Raw genomic sequence first — 10852 nt, 5'->3', positions numbered from 1 at the left:
GTGTCCCTTAAGGCAACGATACGGGGAGTGAATACGTTGGCAACAACATATGAATGTCGCTTGTGTGGTGAGATGCACAAGTACCGTTCACGCGAGAAAGAAGAAGCAGCGTGAAGGGTGATGATTGGTAGTCGTGGTATGTGTGAACGCTTGTGATCTTGATGTTTGTTGCAGAGAGGTATGCTTGAGAAAGAAACATGTAGATAAGAATCGAGTCGTTTCCGTTGTTGAGAAGCTCGTCGTGTGTAGAAAGCAATGGCAAAACTACTACTAGTGCCAGACTCCCAGCAGTTTGACCGCCAGGCATGTAGCAGTTTGATCGCCACATTGCTTGCGGTCTGACCACCAGGTGGCGATCTGACTGCTTGCATTGCACATAAAATGTTGCGAGGGTGAGCTAGGCTACGTCCTCGCTTATGTTGCACTACACTTTTGATCATATATTTTCCTTATATTATGATGATCTAGTGTGCATCATTTTCTTGTTTCGATTGGTGCCATTTCCATCAGGTCAAAGTTTAACCTTTTGCCATTTTCCTTTCTGCCATCTCTAATAGGATGAGAACCCGCCAAAGTCTGGAAGATCTTCTTGAGGGTTCCAATGAGAACAATTCTGTACAGCCTCCGCCGCCGAGTATGGCGGATGTCTTAATGCAAACTGAACAAAACCGTCAAGCTTAGAAGGCCCTATGACGTGTAAGAAAAATACAGGAGAAGCAAGGTGGCAGGGAGCCAGAGGTGCCCGAGACTCGCTCGTGGTAACCCTGGTGCTATAGGGGCATGTGCAAGTGGGTAGTTCTGGGTATGAGAAAGGTTGTCTCGAGGCCATGAGGAAGGACATAGGTCATGTGGGTAAAGTTGTACCTCCAGCAGGGTGTAAGAACAATTCGAGTTGCCGCACTCTCGGTTATGAGCATTCTTCTATCCATTTGCATCTGTCATAGAGTTTCTGAATTTGGGTAGATTGGTATGGTATGTCAGGTTTGGTCATTGAGGTCTATTGATTACAGGAGATGGTTCCTTTTATATTTATGTGCAGGTTGATATTGCAAGGTAGTTGTGCCTTGAGTTAAGTACATATGCTCACACATAGAAGTCTAGGTTACTTACACATATGAATTTACTTATCCTTGTGGTCTACTCCTTACTAATGACTCAATGCATAATTTTTAGAGTCGGGCTATTATATGTACCTATTATGGATTAAGTATCGTGAGTATCTTCGTACTCATGCTTCTCTTTCAGGTTCTACCGAAGAGGAGGAGCTCGTGTTTGGCTACTTCACGACCGTTGATTTAGGTGGCGGGAATAAGTAGTGCAAGCTATTCGTGGGGCGAGACTTTTAGGAGGAGCCTAAGGGTATATGGCTTCACCTAGTTTTTATTGGTTCATAGATGTTAATCTTCCGATGCGCAGTTTCTAGTTTTGGTTTGAAGGTGATCTATTTTTCATCCTCCTAGCTTTCTTTTGATGTAAATTATTGTAAATGGTTGAATGCTTACGAACTTGTAATATAATTTAATTACTCGTTTTTTTCTTAAGCTCTATCGTGATGCTATATGTTGGAAAGACATGTATTCTAATCTTGGGCATAAAATACGTACCGGGACTACTAGGATGGTATTCCGGTTGATCATAATTAAACAAATGATTGTTCTAATATTTAATTAGAATACTATTTGGACAGTTCCTCACACTAATATCTTGGTGGCCTTATGTTTTGATTGAAACAAAGCTACTTCTTTATAACTTAAAGGGCCTGATATCTTTGTGGCCTCATGTTTTGATTTAAACAAAGCTACTTGTTTATAACTGAACTTGTGCATTTGTGTAGTCTTGCAACAAGAACTTGTAAGCTAGCTAGCTCTGTATGTAGCTGCCTATAGCTTTGCGCACTACTATAGAACATTATATATATAGCGTTTCATCGGTACTGGTTCAACGGTAACCACTATTGAAGACGTATCAGTATCGATTCTTAAATTCCCACATGCGAATAACGTCTGAGGAACTATGAACCAGCACTGATAGTGATTGTATCAGTGACGGTTCTAGTCACGAACCGACACTGATATATTAGTGTTAGTTCTAGTTATGAACTGGTACTAATAATTAGTATCAATACCGGTTCTAGCCACGAACCGCCACTGATAGTAAGTATCAGTATCGGTTATAGCCACAAACTACCACTGATGATTGTTACTGTCATAGCTCATCTTAAAAATTTATAACCTTTTCACATGAAGTTGGATGAAGAAAAACTCTATATGAAAATTATAGCTCTCGATGAGATCTACAACTTTATAGTTGAAAACTTTTTTAATTTGAGATCATTTAAATCCTCAAATAATTATAACAAAATTGCAACAGTGGTCAGATTGAGATTAATTTTATGTGAACATCGTACAACTTGACGAGATGTATAACTTTGTAGTTGATAATTTTTTCATTTGAGGTAATTTAGATGTCTAAATAGCCATTCAAACATTCGATTAGAAGATGTCAAAAAGATTTATTTTGATACTATACTCATGAATGGACGATAGCTGAGATGGTTTGAGGGGTCATATGTGCGCACCTGCTGTGAGGTCGTGAGTTCAAGTCCTAGTTGCTGCATGCGAGCGAATATCGCGTAACCTTATGAATGTTGAGCGTGGTCGGGTGAGTAGCCTCTGGTCACGGAAAAAGTTTTGAAGCTTTTTTTTCTCAAAAAACGTTGAATCGGGATCAACTATAAGTGTCGGTTGGATCCACCAACCGATACTGATAGTGATTTTTAGTGTTCGTTCTATATCCATCATTGATAGTCAGTGACTATTAGTGTTGAGTAATCAGTATCGGTTTAAAACCCGTCACTGATAGCGATTTTAAACTGATACTGATGAGAATTTCTGTAATAGTGACATATATAATAGAAGTTTTTATACAATATGTTAAACAGTTTGTAGAAAAAAACATAGTTGTTGTGCCAAATCGTAGCGATAGTGAGCCAGTACGTGCTACCTTGCCTAATCAAATGGTGCATGGAGCAACAGTCTTATACTCTTACTGTGACAATAGTTTCTACTTATGTTGCAGGTAATCTTGTACTCTACTTAGAGATGTATATCCAGTTAAACCTTGGTTTGGGGAGTTTCTTGCTTGTGCTCGTCTTTCGTCAGTTCCTCTTTTGCTAGTTGATTCTATAAAATATTATAGATTTATTGCACACTCCTACCTTGCAACGGGCCAATGACGTATTATTTTCTAGTATGTGTTACTAAACGGAATTCAGATTCTACTGAGGTTGCTCCCATCAGACTTCCAGATAATAAAAAATGAAAATGTTTGTAGCTGGGAGGAGACATAATAAGACCATGGAGGTGCACAGTACTCAATTTTCTCAAGGTAACTCTTCTATTAAGTTTGCTCAAGTTCCATTTGACGTCCACAAACTATGCAAACAACGAAGCGAAATGGTTAAATCAAACCAAGCATCTGTAACACCGACATTCTCCCGACTAATTAAAATAATTCCTGTATCGCAGCAGTACTCAATTTTGTCAAGGTAACACCTCTATTAAGTTTGCCCAAGTCCATTTGACATCCACAAATTATGCAAACAATGAAGCGAAATGGTTAAATCAAACCAAGCATCTGAAACTGTGAAACACCAACATTCTCCCGACTAAATAAAATAAAACCAGTATCTCAACAGTACCTGGCAGCATAAATTAATACAAGTATCTCAGATAATCCAAGTAACAGACATACACTCTAGACGGAGTCATCAAACCAAAACTAATTTCTGTAGAAAATACAAGCTGCGGCTTCTACACTAGTCCTTTTTCACATAACAGCGCTACAACTACTCTTTGTGGCAAGTATCAAGCAGCAGTCACCACCACCTGTTATTTCAAATTAACTGCAGCAGTAGCACCTGCCACCTGCCGACCACAGCACATCATGTTCCTGTGAAAGGAAAAAGAATGAGATCTCACCATTATTCTGAAAAAAAAAAAACTTCAGTAGAACACATGGCAAAAGAAATATGGGCATACCGCAATAGACTACCACACTAGCCCTGAAAAATGGAGGCCAATACCCCTATTCTTTTTTTCCTTTGCCCGGTTCGGCAAGCTTGGCTGCCACCTCCTCTTCTGATAAAGGCAGATAGTAAATCCTTGGAGAGGATTGTGTCTTCCTGAAGAGATCATCAAGTGTCACGACAGGAGGTTCGGGCTTCTTTGGAGTGGGTGGAAGCCTCTCCCTTGCTGATGCCGGGTCAGATGTAGGGGGCTTAGCAAGAGGCAGCGGTGGTGGCAAATGCTCCCTTGGTGTAGCAGCCTGGCGTGGCACACTTTGATTAGCCTGAGCTTGTTGAACAGGAGGCACCTTTGCAGCAGCTGGGCTAATAGGAGCTGCTGGCGTGGGAGGGGATTCAAGCTTGAGCCTCACGTCCTGAGGATCAACAAATTCAGCAACCAAATGATTGCCATTGTTCAGGGGCCACTGTAGGTTGTAGACAGCATTCCTAGTAGCCACAGCTTCATCCACCGAGGAGAACTGCAAATTAGAGGTGCAAAATGAGGCAGAGTCAGTGTAACGATGTAGTCAGAATATACACAGACAGTGAAACAAACATCACACAAGAAATGTTTTCAACTAAGAGTCAGCTAGGGGTATTACATTCTCAAGCACACATCCGTTGTTGGCATCGTGTATGAAAAACTAAAACAGACTAATCATTTATCAGTACAGTTTTGATTCAATAAAGCCAGACTAAAATGCAATTAGTCCAGTATCAGGATCGCTCATGGCAACAATTGAATGATCCGTTAAAATATGCTTAGCACAATTTATTACTTATTGCACATCATTAGCTTAAGAATGCAGTAAAAAATATTATACACCCTATGCATGCTGAATCTATTTTGGTAATATAGCATAAAAGAGGATGAGTTTTGTTTTGCATTTCAAGGGTTCGCAATAAGCAACAAAGTAAATATAAGAGCGCAAGTCTTGGAACTGCAAAGAGAACATACTGTAACATAGCAATGGGTCTTGATATGATCCATCCAGAAGTTTTGTACTGATCCAGTTTTACCAAGAAGCTCTTGCACAGCTTTCAGGGTAAACGGGCGTACAAATCGGTCAATTCTCAAGGAAGTTGTTGCAGGTTTCTGGGGCGGTGGCACTGGAACAGAGAAGCAAAGAAAAAACATTAGGTTCACAGATATTCACTGATGAAGCATATAGACAACAGAGGATCAGCAAGGAGCCAAGGTCTCACCAATCCGCTCCTTCGGAGAATCTTCACTAGCCGTTGAATCAGACCTCCCAAAAGAACGTTTTAAAGCAGGCTGAAAAACATCCTTAGGAGCATCAGAATAAGTTTGACTTAATGTTCGTCTCTCTGGAACTTTGCCACTGTCTGCAGTCCATCGGCGCTGTCGTTTGATCGGTTCAATGTTTGCAACAATTTCTTCAGCTGTGCATTCAACCAGGAGTTAAAATATAATTTAAAGACCTTGTACATTTAATTCAGTAATCCTACTTCACTTGCAAATTCAATGACCATCCAAACTGTAAGTAACTTGATGACCAATTGATCATATGCTCATTACATTGCATGCATAAAGAAAACTTATGAAGGATGGTAAAAGGATTGAAGTAATAATGATAAAAAATACAAAAACTACAATAACTTCAAGCTTGATGCAAGCTATACAATTAGATAAAATCATCTAGTGTTGAAGGCTTTAATTCAACAACTTAACAAGAATACTAAATGAAAAATGTGTAACACCAAATTTCTCCTAGAGAGAAGGAATGTCCTTGCATAAACAGTAAATTCAGAAGTAAGCATTTTCCTTGTGGATGATCTGATGATGTCCCCACAAATTACTAGCCCCATTGAAGAATACAAGGTGTATTTTGTTTTGGTTCGGTCTTCAAAGTTTGACTTTGGCCACTGTTTTCTCACAAAATATATTTATAGTTACAAAACCAATAATTTCAAAGCATTTTGAAGTATGAATCTAGTGGTATAATTTTTATACACTGAACAAACTTATAATTTGTCCCAGTGTTGGTCAAAATATATAGTTTGACTTTTCCATAATAAAAGATGCCTCATTTTTTAATGGAGGAAGTATTGCTTAAAACTTCCAATGAAAGCATAAATGTCCCTCATGGCTGCAAAGCCACTGCAGATCAAAGCAAAGTCACCAAGCTGGTATAAATATATGTGCAACATTTGCATGTGGTCAGAATTGCAAGGATCATATGACTCAAGATGTGAACTTTATGCCAGGTAAAGCTATGATGTATGCACGCAGAAATATGTGTTCAAGGCACTCCAGGCAGAATAAAAAACTGTAAGGTAGTTTAAAGATACATTACAATAAAACAAAGCAGAAAGGAATTGTAATAGAGAAACAAACCTTCAAGTTTCCTCTTTTCTGCTAAAGCTGCTGGCTTTTCTTCAGCTATAACATCCTTGATATCAACAGAGGAAGCCTCAACAACAGAACCAGGGAGGGTCACCTCTTTCACATCTTCGGAGCTAAGGTCAGTCTTTCCTCTGAGATCATCAGATTTCATATTGGACTCAACTTGCTTAATCTCCATGACATCCTCCTCCATTGACTCGTCACCTGAACTCCTATCTAAATTTAATTTCTCTGGAGAACCACCTTCAGGACTATCTTTCTTGTATGAGTCCACATTAGCTGTGGAATCTATGTCTTCCAAAGATGACTGGTTCTTAACCAACTCTTTCTCATCATCCAGTGGTTGCAAATCTCCACCTAAGGAAGTAATGCCGGGTGATGGTTCGACCATCATCGGCTTAACCTCTAACTCTAAATCAAAATTATTAGCATTCAAGTTATCCTCTATATAATTCTTTTTGTTAGTTGATATATCATCGCTAGAAATCAACTCACACTTAATTTGAGACCCTAAATCTGGGGTAACCTCAGGTACCTGATTATTTGGTTTTGATACAATGGGCTCCCGGTCCTCGTTCACAAGCTTAGAATCTTTGCGCTCTTCGTCAGACATTGAAAAACTGTCACCCAAATCATTGTTAGGTACCATTTTCTCTCCATCATTACTTATTGGTGCAGCTGGGGCAACATCACTATCCATAGGATCAGTATCTGATGTGAAGGCATCCACACGTGCTGGTGCTGAATCCTCTTGTTGAATTTTGCTTGCTTCGGTGACATCAGAGTTGACTTCAGAAGGGGTCAGGTCTGACTTCACATCAGTACTGGTCGCATCATTGACAATGATTGTCTCATTATTGCGAACCTCTGAGGTCTTCTCGAGAACAGGCTCAACATTAGTTTCAGTATGAGGTTGCACTTCTTGAAATGCCGAATTTTCTACATCAATTGATTCTGGTGCTTCTCCTTCGGCTGCTTCGGCCTCACTTAAGGAAGCTTCAACATCAACACTGGGGAGGGCTCCAGTGGCAGGAATCGTGAATTCGTGACTAACTTCGGTGCGAGGAACTTCAATTTGCTGAGTGACGTGAACCACAGTTTCCTGAGGAACTTCTGTAATAGTAACTGTAGTTTCCTGGGTAACAATTGCATCAGACAGCTGATCATCTGCCACATTCACTCCCACATCTTCAACAGCTTCGTTAGCTGCTTGTTCACTCTGAATGGAGTCGCAGAGTCGCCTCACAAGTTCCTCTTTCAAACCTTTAACAGGGAGCCTCCTCTTACGGAGTTCATCTTTCAGATCAGTAACTCTCCACTGATCAATCGGTCGGTTGTTTAGCACAGGATATGATGACATGGTAACTGCCAATGGAAGAAAACAATATAATCAAGTCAATATTATCAGATCTCAGTAACACAATTGCTTTAACTCCACAGAACTCATGGAATACTAAACAGTAAGGGCACTATAGAATTCCCACTAATTAATTGGTTGCTTACAATCAATCAATTTTACAGTTGAGCAAAAGCAAGAACTTGACAATGTGTCTTGTGGAAACATAGCAGCTATTCATTTCATAACACCAAGAACTTTCTTGCCTTTCAATATTTATTAAACAAAACAATGGTCATAATGCATGATAATAGGACGCAACTGTCAGCCACAACATAGCAGAGCGAAATTATAAAAGTTTGATCACAGATTCCGCGCTACATGGATCCCACACTACATTCCACCAAACACACATCCAAAGCAAGATATTTCACTCTAAGGGGCACCAAAACCATCTCACTAACGCAGAATTCCATGAGGAAACCACGTGAGGTGTCAAAATCAAAGAACATATCCACATATTTTTTCCAGAACGGGTTATCCCCGGATTTCATTAACAAAGGCAACGAAATTACAACCAGTTTTGTCCTCCGCAACGAATTTACAACGAACATATCCACATATATCGCGGAGCTGACCGTACACTACTCCTAAATCCCTCGCCATCGAATAAATCGCGCAAGACGCGGAAGGTAAAATATAAGGGCATCGGAGTAGCGCTAACCTGACAATCCTCGCTCCGAGATATCCCACGGCACGGACGGCGCACCACCCTTCACTGAGAGGCCAAAACCCTAGCCCTAGAAACACGGACCCGTCAGATCAAAACCGAAACCCCAAACAAAACCTACCAAAAAATCGCAAAACGCGTGAGGGGAGGAGTCGATTCCACGCACCAGCCGCCGCGAATCCTCCGAGACCACGCGCTCCTGAAAGAAACAATCAAAAAAGCACCGAAAAATTCCCAAAAAAAATGTCGAAAGAAATACAGACGGATAGCGGAGGGGGGATAAGAGACGCTAGATTGGAGGGGATTGACAGGAGAATTGGGGAAAGTTATCGGGGGGATTGGAGCGCGGCGCAGTTCGCGTGATGCTGGGGCGAGGCGAGCAGGAGAGGAGAGGGTGATGTGGTGTGCGGGCCACGGCGAGGCGATGGAGAGGTTTGGTCTTTTGTTGCAGCGTGGGGTGTAACTAGCCGGATTAGCGCGCGCCCCTTTTTTTCACCGAGCATGATAAAAAAAATACTGAAAAAATTAGATTCGCTAATTTTAGACATCTTAATATCTATTTATAAATTTATCGATATTGAACACATTTAATTATATAAGAAAAATAGTAGTACTTTCATATATACATATAATTTTAATATGTAGACGACAGTAATACGAACCTAACAACATTTGTTTCATATCTTTTTGAGTTTTATATATTTTTATTTGCATTTTAGATTATTTCAACCGATTTATTAATATAACTAATATTAATTTTGACATTTTTCTAGAATTTCCCGAAAGTAAAATTATATTATACATATCTATATGTATATATATACTTATACATATATATATATATCCATATATACGTACATATATGCTAGACCTATATAAACAGTAGCTATAATATTTGCCCTTGTTGGCCTCCGATTCTTCGCCTTTAATCTATTAACTAGCCGGATTGGTGCGGCGTAGAGCATAACAAAAGAGAACTTAAAAAAATTGAGTTCATCAATTTTGGATGTCTCAATATTTATTTATAAATTTATCAATATTTAATACATTTATTTAATTATGAAAAAAACAATGGTACTTTCATCTATGCATATAATTTTAACATGTAGACGATAGTAATACGAAGCTAACTAAATTTATTTTATATTTTTTGAGTTTTAGATATTTTATATGCATTTTAAATTATTTCTACCGGTTCATCAATATAACTATTTTTTTTGCTATTTTTCTAAAAAATTTCGAGAAATATGTGTATATATATGTATATGTACGTGTATGTATATATAAATGTGTGTGTCCGTATATATATACATATATATGCATATGTATACATATACGTGCGCATATGAGACTCATATTAACAGTAGCTTGCCCTCTTTAATATATGTAATAGATGCCAGTGAAACGTGGGGACCACATTGACGACTGGAACAAATGCGCCTTTCAACTTGGATAGGAACAAACTACGCTTTCGTGATTTGGACACGCATTGCTCTCGCATGTTTCTGAGTTATGTTGTTTTTAAAGGTTCGGCACGTACAATACAATGATGCTTAAATAGATGCTTAAAGACTGGGAATGACAAATCAACTATACAAGAGTCTCAAGGTCTAATGGAAAATGATCTTACAGATGCTTATTTAGTTTGGCAAAACTAAAGAGTTCTTAAGCGCCTGAAAACCCCAACGGTAATCAAGCATAAAAAGCTAACTTCCAGTGCTAATCACGTTGGAAACCGACGGCCTGGAGCACACGCTTCCCCTTCCGCGCGTGTGGTCACTCCAGGCGTCGAACGCCTCGTCAAAATCATAACAAAGCATTGCACTGAGTTCCACGGTGGCACGAAAACGATGTAAGCTACCTATAAGCGTCTGCCATACCACTGCATTGTGCATGGCCTAAGAGCAACTCCAATCCAATCTTTATCTAACTTGCTACTCTAATTTTTAACAAACAGCAACTAAAAGCAATCTCTAACTGATTTGCTACCCACATCGCTATTGTGAGGGTTCCTCATCCCCACGACTTTGGTCGTCACATCTGGCAAAGGACGCATTCTCGCTACCAAGCAACCGTCACCACAAATCCTCCCTTCGCGCCACCACCCGGTAGGTCCGTTTTTATCTCATCCCCTTTGCATCTTTCTGATTTGTGGATGGTCAATTTGAGGGAGGCTCGCCGGATCTGCTGATGCGCGTTTGTCCGATCTTCTGAAGGTAATATAATAAGTCCATTAGTGGAATTTCGACTTTAATGATCCAAAGGCTCCGATCAGAACAGATCAAGAACCCTCGCAATCACTACACCACTACTCTGTGGTTATCGACCGTGCCAAGACACGGTTGACCTCGC

General features: G+C 39.8%; 1 protein-coding gene across 2 annotated transcripts; it reads right to left on the bottom strand.

Annotated features, from left to right (window-relative positions):
* Nucleotides 1–3637: 3637 nt before the first annotated feature.
* On the bottom strand, nucleotides 3638–8944 carry LOC133916015 (uncharacterized). 2 transcript variants are annotated; one of them, XM_062359475.1, is made up of 7 exons: nucleotides 8667–8944; nucleotides 8495–8570; nucleotides 6426–7799; nucleotides 5273–5470; nucleotides 5025–5176; nucleotides 4041–4545; nucleotides 3638–3951 (listed from the first exon to the last, which is right to left on the bottom strand). In XM_062359475.1, the coding sequence occupies exons 3-6, from the start codon at nucleotides 7792–7794 to the stop codon at nucleotides 4087–4089; spliced, it is 2178 nt and encodes a 725-aa protein (XP_062215459.1). In that variant the 5' UTR covers nucleotides 7795–7799; nucleotides 8495–8570; nucleotides 8667–8944; the 3' UTR covers nucleotides 3638–3951; nucleotides 4041–4086. The 2 variants fall into 2 exon arrangements, with proteins under 2 accessions (XP_062215459.1, XP_062215460.1); XM_062359476.1 differs by having other exon boundaries at nucleotides 8495–8564.
* Between the last annotated feature and the right edge of the window lie 1908 nt (nucleotides 8945–10852).

The sequence above is a fragment of the Phragmites australis genome, chromosome 4 (genome assembly GCF_958298935.1).
Source record: "Phragmites australis chromosome 4, lpPhrAust1.1, whole genome shotgun sequence".
In the NCBI taxonomy this organism is placed as follows: Eukaryota; Viridiplantae; Streptophyta; class Magnoliopsida; order Poales; family Poaceae; genus Phragmites; species Phragmites australis.
Note: the sequence above shows the minus strand (reverse complement) of the source record. Positions and strands in the feature narration are given on the sequence as shown.